Source organism: Venturia canescens, chromosome 11 (genome assembly GCF_019457755.1).
Source record: "Venturia canescens isolate UGA chromosome 11, ASM1945775v1, whole genome shotgun sequence".
NCBI classification, from domain to species: Eukaryota; Metazoa; Arthropoda; class Insecta; order Hymenoptera; family Ichneumonidae; genus Venturia; species Venturia canescens.
This window is the reverse complement of record NC_057431.1, coordinates 10,615,446-10,635,915: the sequence shown is the minus strand read 5'-3', so window position 1 is coordinate 10,635,915 and position 20,470 is coordinate 10,615,446. Positions and strand designations below refer to the sequence as shown.

At 35.2% G+C, this 20,470-nt stretch overlaps 2 protein-coding genes and 4 non-coding genes across 7 annotated transcripts; 4 read left to right on the top strand and 2 right to left on the bottom strand.

Moving 5' to 3' along the window:
- Positions 1-2,227: 2,227 nt before the first annotated feature.
- LOC122417993 (uncharacterized) lies at positions 2,228-11,696 on the bottom strand. 2 transcript variants are annotated; one of them, XM_043431961.1, is made up of 3 exons: positions 11,345-11,696; positions 8,953-9,174; positions 2,228-2,552 (listed from the first exon to the last, which is right to left on the bottom strand). In XM_043431961.1, exons 1-3 carry the CDS (start codon positions 11,381-11,383, stop codon positions 2,472-2,474), a joined length of 342 nt encoding a protein of 113 aa, XP_043287896.1. In that variant the 5' UTR covers positions 11,384-11,696; the 3' UTR covers positions 2,228-2,471. The 2 variants fall into 2 exon arrangements, with proteins under 2 accessions (XP_043287896.1, XP_043287895.1); XM_043431960.1 differs by lacking the exon at positions 2,228-2,552 and adding an exon at positions 6,472-7,002.
- Positions 3,061-3,250, top strand: LOC122418573 (U2 spliceosomal RNA). Its single transcript, XR_006262538.1, has one exon. It is a non-coding gene; the product is annotated as a U2 spliceosomal RNA (small nuclear RNA).
- LOC122418575 (U2 spliceosomal RNA) lies at positions 5,271-5,460 on the top strand. The gene has a single exon (XR_006262540.1). It is a non-coding gene; the product is annotated as a U2 spliceosomal RNA (small nuclear RNA).
- LOC122418574 (U2 spliceosomal RNA) lies at positions 7,522-7,711 on the top strand. The gene has a single exon (XR_006262539.1). It is a non-coding gene; the product is annotated as a U2 spliceosomal RNA (small nuclear RNA).
- Positions 11,697-11,805: 109 nt separating the features above from the next.
- On the bottom strand, positions 11,806-19,048 carry LOC122417992 (uncharacterized). Its single transcript, XM_043431958.1, has 4 exons — positions 18,827-19,048; positions 18,532-18,753; positions 15,207-15,529; positions 11,806-13,231 (listed from the first exon to the last, which is right to left on the bottom strand). The coding sequence occupies exons 1-4, from the start codon at positions 18,990-18,992 to the stop codon at positions 13,058-13,060; spliced, it is 885 nt and encodes a 294-aa protein (XP_043287893.1). The 5' UTR covers positions 18,993-19,048; the 3' UTR covers positions 11,806-13,057.
- Positions 13,753-13,942, top strand: LOC122418566 (U2 spliceosomal RNA). Its single transcript, XR_006262532.1, has one exon. It is a non-coding gene; the product is annotated as a U2 spliceosomal RNA (small nuclear RNA).
- Positions 19,049-20,470: the final 1,422 nt, after the last annotated feature.

Below are 20,470 nucleotides of genomic sequence, written 5' to 3'. Positions count from 1 at the left end.
AAAAATGAATGTTAGAAAAAAACAATATTGTAAAAAAAGGATATGCGTTTCCAGAAAATGATTTTAAACTCTTTTTCTTAAGAAAGTTGCAGTAAACTTTGGAAAGACTGAAATAAAAATAGATTAATAATAAGATAGATAAGAAACCATTTAATACAACTCCCTCGAGATTCGATTTTTATGGTTAATATCGATTGATGGTAGTTAAGTCATTTATATATGAAAATAAAAATTTTAAAATAGTAATTGTCGAAGTTGAATGATTGTACAAAGAATGGTGATAATAAAACAAAAAATTTTATCATGCAAACAACTAAAATATGTTATAATCATAATGGAGTTTAATATTTGTCGGGAGATGTCTCTAACTCTTACTCAATGATTTGATTAGAGACTTCTCCTGACAAATATTAAACTCCATTATGATTATAACATATTTTAGTTGTTTGCATGATAAAATTTTTTGTTTTATTATCACCATTCTTTGTACAATCATTCAACTTCGACAATTACTATTTTAAAATTTTTATTTTCATATATAAATGACTTAACTACCATCAATCGATATTAACCATAAAAATCGAATCTCGAGGGAGTTGTATTAAATGGTTTCTTATCTATCTTATTATTAATCTATTTTTATTTCAGTCTTTCCAAAGTTTACTGCAACTTTCTTAAGAAAAAGAGTTTAAAATCATTTTCTGGAAACGCATATCCTTTTTTTACAATATTGTTTTTTTTCTAACATTCATTTTTTTCTCGACTTCGTTTTATTTTAAATACGCTATACAATTTTTCAGTCGGGAGTTTTTTAAATGTTTTTTTAAAACATTATTTTTACAAAGTTGTTTTTTCTACCACAAATTTTTTTTTAACATTTTTTTACAAAGTTGTTTTTTATAATATAATTTTTTTTTAAACCTTTTTTTCAAACATTTTTTTTAACAAAGTTGTTTTTTCGAACACTCATTTTTTTTTATTACTAAAACATTTATTATTTCATAATTTTTAAAGTTCACTACGATTTCTCATTGTCAGTCCCAATAATTTTTATTATTATTTTACATGATATTTTCTCGTTTTCACTATATTTTTCAATACACTATATAATTTTTTCAGTCGGGAGTTTTCTTCCTTTATTTTTGCCTATCAATCGTTATTTTTTGGTTTTTTTGTAGAATACCATCAAATCAGTCTTATTGAATGAAAAAAAGTTAATGAAATTGTTGATTTTTTTTTTCGATCGTCGTATTAATTGTACACGTTGTACTAAGAAAAAAATGAATGATTAACTGTCCCAATAAGTACTGTATATTTTAAACATGTACTTCGAGAAAAAATGTCCAAAAATGTGACACAATGTTGTAACATCACTGTGAACTGAATATCCGACAATTCAGTGTCCTGCCCACAATAAGCCTTTCTTATTTTGTCAAGTTTGCCAATTTGTTTATTAGCTTCGCATCAGCTTGCATTCTCCGTTTCACATGCAGTGTCCACAACAAATAGCAGACTTCTCGATTCATGGGTTGAGTAATAGAAAAAAAAAAATTGGAAGAATAACAAATCAGTGGTGCATTTTTTTTTTGCATTCGTGTCGTTAATTCCAGAAATAATTTAGGGAAAAAAAACTAATAAAAATCATGCATAATTGTTGTCCAAAATTGCACTTCAACAGCGCCATATTTCCGTGGGACACGAGCGCCGCCATCGGTAGTGCGGATCGCTAATAGCTGAGAGCTGAATGAAAGGCGATCCAGAACAGCGTGAAGTAGTCGATAGTCGAATATGATGCGATATATTTAAACTGAGTATAGCGTAAATATCAATTAAAAAGGAAAATATTCAATAGATTTTCATTAAATTTGCTTTAGAACACTCTCTGCCACTCACAGAAGGACAAGCATAAAATTGGTTAAGACAACTATCACCGTTTTCGAGAAAACTGGCGACAAAGGAATATCCCCCCACCCACTGATCGCAGTGAAACGCATAACTCCCGTCTTTTGGTCCTGCGGGCAGTCGGGAGTTAATAATAAAAATAGCTGCAATTCTTGCTTTTATTAAAGCTTCTATTAAACAGAAACCATTAACATGAGAATTTATTTTACACGACGAAAAATGTCGGATGTTTTCAAAACAATAATTAATTTTATACATCTTTCAATAACTTCGAATACTAGAATCAGAAAAAAATCTGAAAATTATTTACATTCTGAGGGATGAGTCAAAATTAAAGGATATACACAATCATGAAACGGGTAAAAAAATGTTTTCTTACTGGAAAAACAGTTCTAACAATTCACCATTATGTGTAGGGCATTCATAAAACTCAATAAAAAAAAAGAATGGAATTAATTTAAAAGAGTTTTGAACTATGTTTTTGCTGCTTGTTCTAAACTATGCAAAAGCTTTGCTCTCGGAAATTTTAGGAAAACAATTTGTTCTTCAGCTTCAGCAATCTCCAATTTTTATTTTGCGTATAGTTCCCGCTGTTCCCAAATTGCTTCGCGACGTTCTATCAGACGTAATTGTTTATCATCCTGGATTTTCTGAAAATCAATATCAACGTTATACATTAGATATTTATTACTTTCGACACAATAATGATGGTGAAATCGAAAAAATTGAATTTTTATGAAAACTACTTATAATTATTAGGTAAATTTGTTTTTCTTTGGACATCGTCAAAGTTCTTATAGTTTTTTTAAAAAAATAATATAAATTCATTCAAATCAAATTCAATCAATAAGTCTCTTTAATAAAAAACTCGTTGGTGGTAGGTTATAAAACATTATAGTTCGACCACACTTCGCGAACTCGGTCACCGCAATACACTAAAGTTTTTTATTTCTAATAATTCTTTTTGGTGACGCATATTTATTGCTGCGCCACGTGTGGACACGCGAGCTAGCACGAAAAAGACCGAGCTTCCACGAGTCCCCGTCGAGGAGAGCGTTAGTACCCGAGACGGTTGCTAGACGCCGCATCGTCTTGACTTTCTCGTCAGCGTATAGTGCCTCGAAACTTTACTTAAACGACGAGCAGGCATGATTTGGTATCGCTTCTCGGCCTATGGCTAAGATCAAAGTGTAGTATCTGTTCTTATCAGCTTAATATCTGATACGCTCTCCATTGGAGAGCCAGTATATTAATCTGATTTTTGTAACTAATCTGGACCCACGGGCTTGCTCGGGGCGGATACGAGTTGTACCGGTATTGCAGTACCGCCGGTTTCAGCTCAATAATAATCAATAAACATAAATTATCTCCTAATCAAAGAATTCGATAAAAAAATTTTGATTTCAGCAAAATTTATCTAATATAAATTTTGTCGAAATTTTTTTTTTTTTGTTAATTCCGTAAATCCAATTCTGATAACATTCTGGGACAAGGAACGATCCGCATGCCGATGTGGCCGTGATATTCGAGAACCAGCGCAAAGCAATGGAGTCCCTGTCGAAGTAAAATCGACAAGTACACTCCGTTAGCGTCTGCGTTGAGCGATCTCGACTACCCGTCTATCCGAATGCGCTCTTCGACAGCGCCCTTGGCTCCCGGATACCCCAGAATGACCCAGGTATATCGAAATATTACGCTTCGCGAATGCGCCCTCTCGTTGTAACAAAGACCACACGGTGGTCGCACAATATCTATGACGAGCACGTGTCCGTGTTAAAAGTTCTCTTTTCTCTCTCTCTCTCTCTCTCTCTCTCTCCCTCATCGCTATGATTCTAACTGCTTGTTATGTTTTCCGGAGATGGTTAAATAATTTTACGTTGATTAACACTCAATATAATATGTATACATATTTGTGATGAAAAATATAGATTAGTACAATGCTTATCGGTTAGCGGGTATCGTGAGATTGGCTGACTCTTCGCCTAGTCCTCTACTTAGAGGTCACGAACACCTCGCTACTCTAGCAGTGAGGTGTGTATGGTCATGTGACTACATCACAATGTTTCTGTCCTAGTGCTTTACATTTTCATACCTCCTATTCAATTATGCTTCTCAGTGACACACGTGAAATTGAAACCAAAACTAATGCCTAGTAAGCCCAGGCCTACCTGACATGCAAAGGCCTCCGTTTCGACAGACCCATTTTTTGCGTATGGTAAATGTAAAAAAACTTGTTTTTTTCTTATTTCAAGACTGTATTTTTTTTAACTAAGACTTTTTGTATCAATAACAAAAAATCCATACCGTTCGAAAAACTTCGTGAAATAAGTCTCTTTTTGCCCGTCTGATTAGGGTGGACCCCCCAAAAAAAGCTGCGACACTTGAGTCTATTGAACAAGTACTATCCACATGACAATTTGTTTTACATGATGAAAAATTTTGGACGTTATCAAAACAATAACTAATTTCATACATTTGTCAATAACTCCGCAATACTACTAACCGAAAAAGAATCTGAAAATTATTTACATTGTAAGGTATTAATCAATATTAAAGAAAATACACAATCACGAAACGGCTAAATATTTTTTTTTTTTGTTGACAAAATTCATCTTTATGTGTGGTGCATTCATAAGACTCAATAAAACAAAATGAAATTAATCTCATAGAATAGCGGACTATGCTTCTGCAGCTCAGTCGTAACTATTCAAAGGCTTTGCATTCGAAAGCTTTAGCAAAACAATTCGTTCATCTTCGGCAATCTTCAATTTTATTGCGCGTAGTTGCAGCTGTTGCCAAATTACTTCGCGACGTTCCATCAGGCGCAATTCTTTTTCATCCTGGATTTCCTGAAAATTAATGTAAACGTTGAGTTAGATATACATTACTTCCAACAGAATAATGATGGTGAAATTGAAAAATGGAATTTTTTAATGAAAACTACTTATACTTATTAAGTAAATTGGTGGTTCTTCGGATATCGACAAAGTTCTTATAGTTTTTTAAAAAATAATATAGATGCATGAAAAATCCAATTCAATCTATAAGTCTCGTTAAAAAAACTCGTTGGTGGTAGATTATAAAACATTACAGTTCAACCACACTACTTCGCGAACTCGGTCACCGCAATACATCAAAGTTGTACACCAAAGTTTTTTATTTCTAATAATTGATTCTGGTAACGCATATTCATTGCTGCGCGACGTGCCGACACGCGAGCTAGCACGAAAAAGGCCGAGGTTCCTCGAGTCCCCGTCAGGAGAGCCTTAGTACCCGAAACGGTTGCTAGATGCCGCATCGTCTTGACTTTCTCGTCAGCCAATCGTGCTTCGAAACTTAACTTAAACGACGAGCAGCCATCATGTGGTATCGCTTCTCGGCCTATGGCTAAGATCAAAGTGTAGTATCTGTTCTTATCAGCTTAATATCTGATACGCTCTCCATTGGAGAGCCAGTATATTAATCTGATTTTTGAAACTAATCTGGACCCACGAGCTTGCTCGGGGCGGATACGAGTTGTACCGGTATTGCAGTGCCGCCGGTTTCAGCTCAATAATATTCAATAAACATAAATAATCCCCTATTCAAAGAATTCGATAAAAACATTGTGATTTCAGCAAAAGTTTTCCAACATAAATATTGCCGAAATTTTTTTTTGTATATTCCGTAAATCCAATTCTAATTAATAACATTCTGGGACAAGGAACGATCCGCATGCCGATGTGGCCGTGATATTCGAGAACCAGCGCAAAGCAATGGAGTCCCTGTCGAAGTAAAATCGACAAGTACACTCCGTTAGCGTCTGCGTTGAGCGATCTCGACTACCTGTCTATCCGAATGCGCTCTTCGACAGCGCCCTTTTCTCGCGGATACCCCAGAATGACCCAGGTATATCGAAATATTACGCTTCGCGAATGCGCCCTCTCGTTGTAACAAAGACCACACGGTGGTCGCACAATATCTATGACGAGCACGTGTCCGTGTTAAAAGTTCTCTTCTCTCTCTCTCTCTCTCTCTCTCTCTCTCTCTCTCTCTCTCTCTCTCTCTGTCTCCCGCATCGCTATGATTCTAACTGTTTGTTATGTTTTCCGGAGATGGTTAAATAATTTCACGGTGATTAACACTCAATATAATATGTATACATATTTGTGATGAAAAATATAGATTATTACAATGCTTATCGGTTAGCGGGTATCGTGAGATTGGCTGACTCTTCGCCTAGTCCTCTACTTAGAGGTCACGAAAACCTCGCTACTCTAGCAGTGAGGTGTGTATGGTCATGTGACTACATCACAATGTTTCTGTCCTAGTACTTTACATTTTCATACCTCCTATTCAATTATGCTTCTCAGTGACACACGTGAAATTGAAACCAAAACTAATGCCTAGTAAGTCCAGGCCTACCTGACATGCAAAGGCCTCCGTTTCGACAGACCCATTTTTCTGTACGAAAACTGCGTAAGGTAAATGTAAAAAAACTTGTTTTTTTCTTATTTCAAGACTGTATTTTTTTGAACTAAGACTTTTTGTATCAATAACAAAAAATCCATACCGATCGAAAAACTTCGTGTAATAAGTCTCTTTTTGCCCGTCTGATTAGGGTGGACCCCCCAAAAAAAGCTGCGACACTTGAGTCTATTGAACAAATACTATCCACATGACAATTTGTTTTACATGATGAAAAATTTTGGACGTTATCAAAACAATAACTAATTTCATACATTTGTCAATAACTCCGCAATACTACTAACCGAAAAAGAATCTGAAAATTATTCACATTGTAAGGTATTAATCAATATTAAAGAAAATACACAATCACGAAACGGCTAAATATTTTTTTTTTTTGTTGACAAAATTCATCTTTATGTGTGGTGCATTCATAAGACTCAATAAAACAAAATGAAATTAATCTCATAGAATAGCGGACTATGCTTCTGCTGCTCAGTCGTAACTATGCGAAGGCTTTGCATTCGAAAGCTTTAGCAAAACAATTTGTTCTTCAGCTTCGGCAATCTTCAATTTTATTGCGCGTAGTTGCAGCTGTTGCCAAATTACTTCGCGACGTTCCATCAGGCGCAATTCTTTTTCATCCTGGATTTCCTGAAAATTAATGTAAACGTTGAGTTAGATATACATTACTTCCAACAGAATAATGATGGTGAAAATGAAAAATGGAATTTTTTAATGAAAACTACTTATACTTATTAAATAAATTGGTGGTTCTTCGGATATCGACAAAGTTCTTATAGTTTTTTTAAAAATAATATAGATGCATGAAAAATCCAATTCAATCTATAAGTCTCGTTAAAAAAACTCGTTGGTGGTAGATTATAAAACATTACAGTTCAACCACACTACTTCGCGAACTCGGTCACCGCAATACATCAAAGTTGTACACCAAAGTTTTTTATTTCTAATAATTGATTCTGGTAACGCATATTCATTGCTGCGCGACGTGCCGACACGCGAGCTAGCACGAAAAAGGCCGAGCTTCCTCGAGTCCCCGTCAGGAGAGCCTTAGTACCCGAAACGGTTGCTAGATGCCGCATCGTCTTGACTTTCTCGTCAGCCAATCGTGCTTCGAAACTTAACTTAAACGACGAGCAGTCACCATGTGGTATCGCTTCTCGGCCTATGGCTAAGATCAAAGTGTAGTATCTGTTCTTATCAGCTTAATATCTGATACGCTCTCCATTGGAGAGCCAGTATATTAATCTGATTTTTGAAACTAATCTGGACCCACGAGCTTGCTCGGGGCGGATACGAGTTGTACCGGTATTGCAGTGCCGCCGGTTTCAGCTCAATAATATTCAATAAACATAAATAATCCCCTATTCAAAGAATTCGATAAAAACATTGTGATTTCAGCAAAAGTTTTCCAACATAAATATTGCCGAAATTTTTTTTTGTATATTCCGTAAATCCAATTCTAATTAATAACATTCTGGGACAAGGAACGATCCGCATGCCGATGTGGCCGTGATATTCGAGAACCAGCGCAAAGCAATGGAGTCCCTGTCGAAGTAAAATCGACAAGTACACTCCGTTAGCGTCTGCGTTGAGCGATCTCGACTACCTGTCTATCCGAATGCGCTCTTCGACAGCGCCCTTGGCTCGCGGATACCCCAGAATGACCCAGGTATATCGAAATATTACGCTTCGCGAATGCGCCTTCTCGTTGTAACAAAGACCACACGGTGGTCGCACAATATCTATGACGAGCACGTGTCCGTGTTAAAAGTTCTCTTCTCTCTCTCTCTCTCTCCCTCGCCGCTATGATTCTAACTGTTTGTTATGTTTTCCGGAGATGGTTAAATAATTTCACGTTGATTAACACTCAATATAATATGTATACATATTTGAAACGAAAAATATAAATTAGAACAATGCTTATCGGTTAGCGGGTATCGTGAGGTTGGCTGACTCTTCGCCTATTCCTCTACTTAGAGGTCACGAACACCTCGCTACTCTAGCAGTGAGGTGTGTATGGTCATGTGACTACATCCCGCGGTTTCTGTTTTAGTTCTTCACATCTTCATACCTCCTATCACTAGACTCGGTAGTTCGGTAGATTGTCGTGACAAGTACATCAACAGCTCTTCCGTTTGCTACCCGAGTTTGCCGAGACTATCTTTTTTCTGAATAAAACGATTGACGATGGTGTGGGTAAATTTGGCCTTTCATTTTGTTCAATTACGAAACTCATGAGTCATCTGAGACTCTGAAAATTCAACTGGGGACTAATTAGTAAGTTTTCTTTCGATTCCGTCCAAAATCATCATGATCGGTGGAGTAATTGCTGAGAAAACACTTTGCACGAATTCAAGATTCTGCAGAAGTTACTAACACATTTACAGACTTGACGTATCCATATATGCGTACTAACTGTTGCATACAAGGGTCTCTTGATGCCCTTCATCAATCCCCGCTCAGATAAAACCGGCTTCATTTAATGTCCGATAAGAAAACATTTGATTGATGGTGTTGTCTTGGTCTGTCAGCACATCGTCGGTCTTCTAGTCATATTATTTATATCGACTGTCAAAATACCTTTTTCTGTTCACCGTCAGTATAAATTCCAAGGAGACTGTACGTAAGGAGTGCAATCTCGGCGATCGGGCACGTTCGTAAAAGTGTCGGGAAAGAGGGTTCCTCTCGAGTGGCGCTGTTGTAGTTTCGTACGGTGGCGCATGCGCACAATGTACGCGTTATATACGCGCATGCGTTGCTGCCAGCTGATACTGTGATAATTACACTGACCAGGGGCCATTGCTGTTAAAATACATTAACATATTGCAGTCATTTTTTATATAAATGAATAAAAAAAAAATATAATTCAACAACATCAATTGATTTTTTTAAATTTTTGCTATAGTCAAAGAACAATAACATCTATGATGGAAAAAAAAAATAAAACGAACGAGGATTCGAATCGCCAACTCCACGAGTACAAGCCCTACATTGAACCCACCACACCACGTAAACTCTTGATATTCTAGCGGCAGAAAATGCTACTGGCTTATGCGGGCCGCTTGATATGTTACGGTTTTATGAAACAATAACTGTGGTCACAAGAGCTATAGTTATCAATCTAATTTTCAAACATTCATAAAAATCATACAAAAAAAAATTTGTAACAGAAAAAAATTTTTTCGACATGCCACAACGGAAATAATAATAACGATAATTCGACAATTATTAAAATTCTCGAAAAATCCTACAGTGAACTCAAAACTGCGTTAACGCAGCGAAATGAGCTGTTCAACACCATGCTGAAGCTATTAACAGCAGTCTTAACAAAGTTCACCGATAAATAAATTCACTGCGTACAAAATTGTGCTCTGGAATGCCAACGGGTTGGCCCAACACCAGCAGGAATTGCTAACATTTTTGCTAGCAAATAAAGTTGACATAATATTAATTTCAGAGATTCATTTCACGGACAGAAGTTACATGAAAATTCACGGTTACAATGTATATAGTACAGAACATCCAGATGGCACGGCACACGGTGGAACCGCTATCTTAATAAAAAAAACTATTAAACATCAAGAGTTACATCAGCATGACGAAGAATACCTTCAGGCAACAAAAATAATTGTAGAGGACAAAAAACTTGGACCCATAGTGATTGCAGCTGCCTATTATCCACCGAGGCACAACATCAAAAAAGACAAATTCAAAGAATTTTTCCAGAGCCTGGGACCAAGATTTATAGCAGGCGGCGACTATAACGTGAAGCACCATGTATGGGGATCGAGACTAATAACAACTAAAGGCCGAGAATTACTTAAAGCGATGACGGACTGCAACTGTATTCACCTCTCGACCGGCCAAACAACTTATTGGCCGACCGGTCGAAAAAAAATACCGGATGTACTGGATTTCTTCATAGCTAAAGGCATAATGCGTACGTACACAAAATTAAAACCAAGTCTGGATTTTTCATCGGACCATTCACCAATAACACCAACACTATGCAGCGAAATAATAAAAAAAGAAAAGCGCTTATCATTGTACAACAGAAGAACTAACTGGCTGATGTTCCAGGAAATAATAAGCGAACACGGTGATTTAAAAATCCCTCTAAAAAATGAAATTGACATAGATGATGCTACCGAACAATTCACGAGGCTAATTCAGAGAGCAGCCTGGGAATCCACGCCAACAATAACACAAAACAACGAGACTGTAACGCTCCCAGAAGTGATCCGACGAAAAATAGCGGTAAAAAGACGAACTAGAAGGCAATGGCAACTAAGTAGGAACAATAACGACAAAAGAAAGCTTAACAAGGTAACTCGTGAACTAAAAAAACTAATCTCGCAATATAATAACAGTAGCTTCGAAAAGTATATGACGAACCTAAGTAACACTGCAGCCACAGAGTATTTACTATGGAAAGCAACCAAAAGGCTCAATACCTCACAAAATTATTATCCCCCAATCAAAAAAACAAACGGTGTATGGGCGCAGAGCGAGTTGGAAAAAGCGACTACGTTCGCTGAACGCCTTGAAGGTGTGTTCACACCAATACAATCGCAGCGAAATGATCCAGAAATTCAAGAATTTCTCGAGTGTCCTCTACCAATGGAAATGCTGATCCAATACATATCTCCGGCGGAAATAAGCTACACAATCAACAAGGAACTAAATCCTAGAAAAGCCCCAGGTTACGATCTCATAACCGGGTTTCTGCTCAGAAAATTACCAAAAAAAGGAATAGTATTTATCACGAGACTGTACAACGCAGTTCTACAAGCATCGTATATGCCCAGTCAATGGAAGGTGGCACAAATCATCATGCTACCAAAACCAGGTAATCCACCAAATGAAGTCAGCTCATACAGGCCAATAAGTCTGCTGCCGATCATGTCTAAACTCTTCGAGAAACTGCTGCTAGCTAGAATAAAAAAGCAAATAGAAGAACGGATTATCATACCAGAGCACCAATTTGGCTCCAGGAATCAGCACTCATCATCAGCACTTTAAATATGCTGACGTGACGTTTATTTATCAGCACTTTTCATTGTGAGATCACACTTCAGGGGTCAGTTGGCAGTCTTCATGAGACTTCAAGTCTCACTCGAGAACTCATGACGTTACATTGAAAGACGTCATTGCAAAAATGTCCCGTTTGAGACTTTGATCCAACTCGTCCCCTTGAGTCTCGTCGTCTTGAGTCCCAACTGAAAATTCAGTCAAAGGAATTGATCTGATTGAAAATATTTTTCAGTGAGAAAAATCGAAATTTTGTTCGTTAGCATAAGTAAAATCTTCTAATAGTCGAAAGTTATTTTTGAGTTATTATATTCAGTAATTTATTCATAATCATAACGAGACATTTGATAATCAATATTTCGTCCAAATTACTTTGGAGTACAACTTCGAAATCAAATCGGATGAATTTTGACCCTATTTGTTTATTCAACAGTCCAACTCCAAGATACATTTTTTTTGTGATATAGAATGATTTAACAAAAAAACATAATAAGGTGACCTATGAGTTGTTCAGTACTTTTATTTTTTTCGAAAATCAAGGTTATCCGAGTAAATTGTGTAACGATTTTTCAACTATATGACACTCTTGCATCTGATCAACTTATGTCCGTTTTCTCCGACGCAGTTCAAACTCAGTTCAATTTTTTTAATATAGTTTCGAAATAGGATGAACAGAGTTTAAACTCAGATTAACGTTGGAGAAAACGGGCATTAAGGAGTCTACCCTAATAAGAATTTTTTTTAAATTGATTTTTTCTTATTGAATTTTTCGAAGGGATACATATTTCAAAGTATCATACTGAAATTTTATAAAAATCTGAGCAGTCTAAGTGTACTTTTGAGCGATGTTTACTTGGCTGTCTGAGCGCGCCAATATACGCACCGCCCAGTGCGATACCGCGTACCTGCCTTTGTTTAAACGCGTTTTCCGCAAAATTATGTTTTCGAACAGCTTGTTGATAAAATCTCCAAAACTATTCAACGGTTCCGTACCAAAATTTTACATGTTTTTTGTGGCTATAGCTACAGCGCACATTATACGAATTGTGAAATTTTGAGCCGAACTATTGTATTTTTGTAAAAAACGATTAAAAAAACGAGCTTTTTCGTAGTTTTTAGAAAAGTGGCCGCCATTTCATCTCCCCTATTTTTCTGTACAAAAACTGAGTAAAGTAAATGTAAAAATTTGTTTTTGTATTTCAAGAGTGTATTTTTTGGGCCTAACATTTTTTATATCCATATTTATAATTTATACCGATCAAAAAAATTCGTGAAAGCAGGCTTTTTTGCCCGTCTATTTAGGGTAGAACCCTTAAAAATAGCTGCGATTCTTGCTTTTATTAAAGCTTCTATTAAACAGAAACCATTCACATGAGAATTTATTTTACACGACAAAAAATGTCGGATGTTTTCAAAACAATGATTAATTTTATACATCTTTCAATAACTTCGCAATACTAGAATCGGAAAAAAATCTGAAAATTATTTACATTCTAAGGGATGAGTCAAAATTGAAGGAAATACGCAATCATGTAACGGGTAAAAAAATGTTTTCTTACTGGAAAAACAGTTCTAACAATTCACCATTATGTGTAGGGCAGTCATAAAACTCAATAAAAAAAAAAGAATGGAATTAATCTCAAAGGGTTTTGAACTATGCTTTTGCTGCTCGTTCTAAACTATGCAAAAGCTTTGCACTCGAAAGTTTTAGGGAAACAATTTTTTCTTCAGCTTCAGCAATCTTCAATTTTATTGCGTGTAGTTCCCGCTGTTGCCAAATTGCTTCGCGACGTTCTATCAGGCGCAATTGTTTTTCATCCTGGATTTCCTGAAAATCAATGTCAACGTTGTATTAGATATTCATCGCTTTCGACACAATAATGATGGTGAAATTGAAAAATTGAATTTTTTATGAAAACTACTTATAATTATTAGGTAAAATGGTTTTTCTTCGGACATCGTCAAAGTTCTTATAGTTTTTTTGAAAATAATATAGATGCATGAAAAATTAAATTCTATCAATTAGTCTCTAAAAAAAACCACTTGTCGACAGGTTATGAAACATTACAGTTTGACCACACTTCTTCGTGAAGTCGGTCACCGCAATACACCAAAATTCTACTGTATACTGTATTTTCATTTCTAATAATTGATTCTGGTGACGCATATTCATTGCTGCGCGACGTGCCGACACGCGAGCTAGCACGAAAAAGGCCGAGCTTCCACGAGTCCCCTTCGAGGAGAGCGTTAGTACCCGAAACGGTTGCTAGATGCCGCATCGTCTTGACTTTCTCGTCAGCGTATAGTGCCTCGAAACTTTACTTAAACGACGAGCAGGCACGATTTGGTATCGCTTCTCGGCCTATGGCTAAGATCAAAGTGTAGTATCTGTTCTTATCAGCTTAATATCTGATACGCTCTCCATTGGAGAGCCAGAATATTAATCTGATTTTTGAAACTAATCTGGACCCACGGGCTTGCTCGGGGCGGATACGAGTTGTACCGGTATTGCAGTGCCGCCGGTTTCAGCTCAATAATATTCAATAAACATAAATTATCTCCTTATCAAAAAATTCAATAAGAAAATTTTTATTTCAGCAAAATTTTTCTAACATAAATTATATCGAACTTTTTTTTCAAAAAAAATATTCGGAAAATACAATTCTAATAACATTCTGGGACAAGGAGGGATCTGCATGCAGATATGTGGCCGTGATATTCGAGAACCAGCGCAAAGCAATGGAGTGCTTGTCGAAGTATCCCAAGCTCGCCGAGACTATCTTTTTTCTGAGTAAAGGCTTTGAAAATTGAACTCAAAAAAGAAAATACTATTATGTAAAAAACTAAAAACCAAAGAATTTAAACAAAAATAATTGACCGTTGTACTTGGCGTCTTACTTGACTTCCGAATTCGTGTGTGTAAGATACAGGTAAACCAATTCCAAAAATGAAATTGTATTTACATATATCGGTTATAAATATTAAAAAATTACTACAAATATGTAATATATTTTATAACGCAAGTGATTATTTTATCCTTGATAATATTGATAGAGATAAAAAAAATAATCTTTGAGCTCAAATAACTCAAAATAACCAATAAACTTAGCTACAAATCATAAGAGACCTTTTTTGTAGAGCGTAAAATTCTGTATGAAAATATATATGACTCGAAATTTTCAATTCATTTGTCCCAGAGTTATAAAATACACTGAAGAACGAAAGAAACTTTTCCCATGTTATTTTCTAATCTTAGGTTGAAATGCGGACTATCTTAGAGAGTTAATATTAAGAGCTCAAATTTTCAGGGAATTATTTTTTATCAATTTTTAAGCATCTGAGTTCCTGGGAGCAAAGAAATTCGAAAACACCCCTGTTAAGACCACCCTAATGAATTTATATAAATAATAAAACATTATGAAAAATGCTACAAAAAGTCAGCGGTTGCCTATTCATGAATGGCACAAGAATTTTTGTTTTCAAAATGCAATGCATATATTAAAAAAAGCAATTCTGTTGGTCTTGACGCACTTCATACTTTTTCTTTCTCCAGTTGAACCTCGGTGGCTACATGCAGAGTACAAAAATTTTGTGCATCGATATGTGTGCATCAACTTTCTATTTCTGAGTATGGTAATATGAATAGCAAAGAATGCTTCAAAAAGACATTGGGTCAGTCGAATCAAGGTCAGTCGATTCGAATGGTTTTTTGACTTTTCCCAATCTTTATAAGAATTATTAAAATATTTATTATTTACAGTATAATTGAATATTAAACTATTAAGTAATGAGATTTTATTTACCTCTATATTTATGCCACTAGAAGAGATCCTCTCATCGATCAATGAATGTCGACCATTGGATAAAATTTGATCGTGAGGATGTTGCTCATAAACGTCGGAAAAAAAATCTCTCGTATGCTCTTCCATATTTTCCTCTTTTACCGTTATTATTGAAGTAGAATCCGACTGTACTGTATTCCCTGGTAAATGATCCACCAGATTGTCCCCCTGGACAATCATACTGGATTCAAAATCGGTTTCTACGATACTCTTTCCGAGTTTTTCCTTTTGCTGATTAACCCCTCCCAAGTTGAGCCTGTTTTGACAATTCCACTCCACATTATCTAAAACGTAAACAAAAGATAAGAATAATTTAACAGAAATTTGAAGTTGCTTCAAAGAAATTGTCCCGCTGTATTCACCTTACATAATTACCTAATCGAACATTTTTTGAAAACTTGAATATAAATCGCAAAATAATCTCAAATAGTTTGACGATTTATTTCTTATAGTAGGAAAAACAACGCTCAAACTTTTTTTTATAATTTTTTTTCGAATCTTTTGTGATTCTAATTTTTTTCTTCTCAATTTGTTTCTGTATTATTTTTATTTTTCATTTTCTGCAGTTAAAATTTTTTGCGTCTATATTTTCTCCTTTTTAAATTTTTTTGTTTCTGATCCGATGTCTTTGGTGACTTTCTGCATTCATTTGACATTTCCTTTTTTTTTAATCGAAAGTCTAGCAACTGTTGATTTCCATGATTTCACAGGTTTGAGATAATTCATCAATTTTATTTCAAATGGTTTTTTTTTATAACTTTTTACTATGAATTGGTTAGTTTAGAAATTTTTTGAGATGATGGATGAAACTACTGTTTATTCATAATCGTAGATTTCTAGCACGGTCTGGCTTTTCGGATGACGTCTTTTTAAGAAGATTTTTTCTAGCAATATTTTATAACAAAATTTTACTTTTTTAAAAGAGTTTTATTACGAGGTTTGGTTTTCCTTGTAATGATAATGGAAGCAGTTTTTCTAATGCACAATAAGTTGGTTTTTTGGATGGTTTTTGTAGAAGTCATTTTTTTCTTATTAAGCCGATTTTCTATACTTTATATCGAATAAATTTTTTACTATTGTCCAGAGGACAATTGAAGTGAGGACTAATATAAGATGACTGCTTCAGGTGCATAAATGTATTTGTCTCTAGACTTGGAGATTTGGCAGTTTCGGAAACAATCACATATGTAATAATAGTAGCTTATATTTCTTATTACTACATTTCCGAGAAAAAAAAGTTTACATTCGTCTTTCATTGATAAACTTCATACACGTACACCGGCCAAAAGCATAGTCAGGCTTTCGACTAGAGTCGATGGAAGAAAAAATTTCGAACGAAAGAAAATTCTGAAAACATTTTAGTCGATCATATGCAACTTTTTAACCTTTGACCAGTTAATGAAAGCCTCATAGTTTTCTAGCTATGCTGCATGACAATAATCTTTTAAGGAAGATCGATCATATGACTTCGGAGTCAAAAAAAAAGCCCAAAATTATTTTACTCATAGTTGTTCTGATTTACATTTACTGGTATTGAATATTCGTGTTATTGATTTTAAGAAGCATAGTTATAGGTATATAAGTACAGGGTGTCCAACAGGAAGTTGCTAAAACTAATCGGCTGTCATTTCAAAACACGTGCACAGAATTAGAAAAGCCAAATTCCTTTAATCCATTAACGCTCAAGCGTCCCGATTTTTTACCAAACTTTCAACGCGATTATTTTTTATGTTATCGGCGTTGAAAAAATTTTGTTTTCAAATATATCGACGTAGAATTTTATGCGCTTTCAGAATATTGGTTCAAAATTCCGATTAGATATAAAGAAAAAAATATGGCTGATTCAAACGTGAAAAACGTGAACATTTTGAAAAAAAAAACTTTTTTGTATTTTTTTTTTGCAATTTTACCGCAATGAATTCATACTGTAATCATGATCAGGGGTGATCGCGATAGTTGAAGTTTAACAGGGAATTTTCATGTAATCATTAATCATTGACCACTCCTTTTTACAATATGACGGCAAGAACGTAAATATGCTACAAAAATAAGCTAATTTTTTTCTCGGAAACCATCAAGTTTAGCATAAATTATCTAGGAACAAGAATATCTTAGAATTGGTCAAAGAATACCCTCAAATTTTTAAAGAAAAAAAAAATTTGTCAATTTTAATTTTTTGGATATTTTAGAAAACTAAAAATCATCTCAAAAAATTTTAGAAAAATTCGAGAATATTCTTTGATCAATTTTAAGATATTTTTGTACTTGCATAATTTGAGCTAAGCTCAATAGTTTTCGAGAAAAAAATTAGCTTATGTTTTTGTAGAATATTTAGGTTCTCGCCGCCATATTGTAAAAAGAAGTGGTTCAATGATTACATGAAAATTCCCTGTTAAACTTCAACTATCGCGATCACCCCTAAACATGATTACAGTATGAATTCTTTGCGGTAACATTGCAAAAAAAAATACAAAATAGTTTTTTTTTCAAAAATGTTCACGTTTTTCACGTTTAAATCGGGTATATTTTTATTTCTTTATGTCTAATCGTAATTTTGAGCCAATATTCTGAAAGAGCATTAAATTCTACGTCGATATATCCGAAAACAAAATTTTTTCAACGCCGATAACATAAAAAATAATCGCGTTGGAAGTTTGGTAAAAAATCGAGACGCTTGGGTGTTAAGGAGGGTAGCTAGCGACGATACAATGTTGCCATGCTAAACCATGTTAAAAATACATTAAAAATTTCAAAATGATAAGAATTTAATAAAATTTGGTGAACATATTCTTTAGAGTTAAATTTGACAATACAAATTTTTTAAGATTTTTCTTCTGTACAGTTATCGAGTTATTGATCACTAAAGTTCACGTGTATAAGCATAGCGTTTCCATATATATAGGTATACATTCCGGGCATAAGAAATCTGCTTTAATGCATAATTACTCGATAACTAAGCAGAAGAAAATTTTGAAAAAATTTGTGTTTTCGCACTTAATCCTGAAGAACATTATCACCAAATTTCATAATTTTCTTATCATTTTGACGAATGTAGCCACCCTCTTTAAGATGATCTATCACTTGCGCGAGTGCGAGAGAGATAATTGCAAAATGTGAAACTGATGAGCCAAAAAAATGGCTACTAAACGCCGACATGTAATCCGCACCTACCCGAAAAGGATTGACAGCCTGCTATCAACAAGAGAACGAAACTATATAAATTGTACGCTTCAATTCCATAAATTCTATATGAAATGTGAAAAAAAAAAAATTGAAAAATAATCACCGCCAAGAGTAGTTCGTTTTTCTGGCAGTCGCACTCTGTCGACAACTGATGAGGACCTCTTCACGTACGAATTGGGCCGTGTTCTTGTTCGCTGCATCGCTCGCATAGGCGTCTTCGGTATTGCTGCCGCACCGGCCGCGTACACACTTTTGAACGATGTCTGGGCCTTCTGGCCGGAGAAACTAGGCGGGTGATTATGCACAGACTCATCCAAGACTTTGCCTACAATATTGAAACAACAATAAAGCACCGACAAAACTAAGTCAATTAAATGCTTGAATAGTATTCAATTTACCGGATCGTGATCTTGAATCGGTATGGACGCGTCCACCACACGCACTTGCACGATATTGTGTACACCGCCACGTGCACACTTGACCCTCGTGAACGAGGTTATAAATGTGACCGTGCAAGATCAACAAGGGGTTTCCCTTTTGACTCGAAACAAATTTCAACGGCATCGCACCCACGTCACAGGTTCGAGGATCGCAGAATACTGAGACTCGCAGTTAGTACTCGTACATCAGTGGATGCCACACTGACACTAGTTTCGTAAAAAAAGTCGGTATTATGAAATTTGACACAGGGAAGATACCGACCGTCGCAGAGCTACAGCGACTTCGGCCAGCTTCGGTATTTGGACGCTTGGCGTTTTTTCACACCGAGTTTCGTATCGGCGTTTTCGTCGTCGGCGTTAATGGTTGATCATTTTTTGAGCTGTTTTAATCTCAGATGAGTTCTCTCCAGTTTGGCAGACTTTCTTCGTTCCTTATTATTTATTCCAATTCATTATTTGACTCATCGATAGTCGTCGAGCCAAGTACATTTATAAAAACGGTTCGCTTCGGAGATATCTTACTGCGGAGTACTGCGTTTTCAACTATTTTCTATTCCGTTCCAGTCCAAATAATTAGTTTAGACCGAATAGTAGCTCCGGTGAAATCGCTTTCTCAATACAAAACCACCACAAAATTATTTCACTTGTGAAATTAAAAATTAAAATTGGGGCTGATTACTATTTGAACTTTTTAGAAACGGTATTTATTTTAGCACAACGATCAAATTTGCAAATGAATTTATATTAGCTTGAATGCTAAAGGTTATTTGAACACTATGCATGGCGATGCACGAATGTAGTGAGTTTACAATAAAACATTTTTACATGGATTTTAAAATACGAGAATTAATTCTCATCGAAAATACAATGAAATTTACTTTCAAAATTTGAATAATTATATTCGTGACCCTTTAATGCCTGAAAGACACCTTTTGCATGTACCTTTTTCTAGAGGATTATTCACTATGAAAACGTAATTGAAAAAAATTGTAAGATACCTCGTCGACTATTTTTGAGGTCGCTCTGTTCAATTGTACCATTAAAAGTACGGATCGGTCGACTAATCTCACTTGGAATTATTGAAATCGAAATTCCTTGACAGAGTTTGACCGATTAAAAAAAGGCTCTGTCAGCCCATTTTTGCCATCGCCTTGCGTAGGCTGACAAGAGCCTTTTTTCAATCGATCAAACTGTGTCGAACAATTTCGATTTCGAAAATTGCACTTATCTTTCTCACACTCACGCTTGCGTGGCTTTTCTTTATCTTTATCAAGAGACTCGGTTTAGGTTTTTACAAAATAAAGCAAAAAGGGAGCAATTTTTGAGGTCCGTTTATTTTTTAAATTCAGTATTCGGAAGCCTTATCATATTATTTTCCAATGATAAAGTACAAAAACGGTAAAATTGCTGATATCAAATGTTTCATTTTCAGGGTACTCAAATTTTGTGATGAGAATGAGTATTTTAGAGTTTATATATAAAAATTACATATGATGTTCAAGGTTTTCCGGGTCGCTGATCACGAATTTGCTATTAGTTTTGCGAAATTAATTTGTTTAAGCAATCTTTGACAGAAGATCAATATTTTTGAAAATTCTTTCC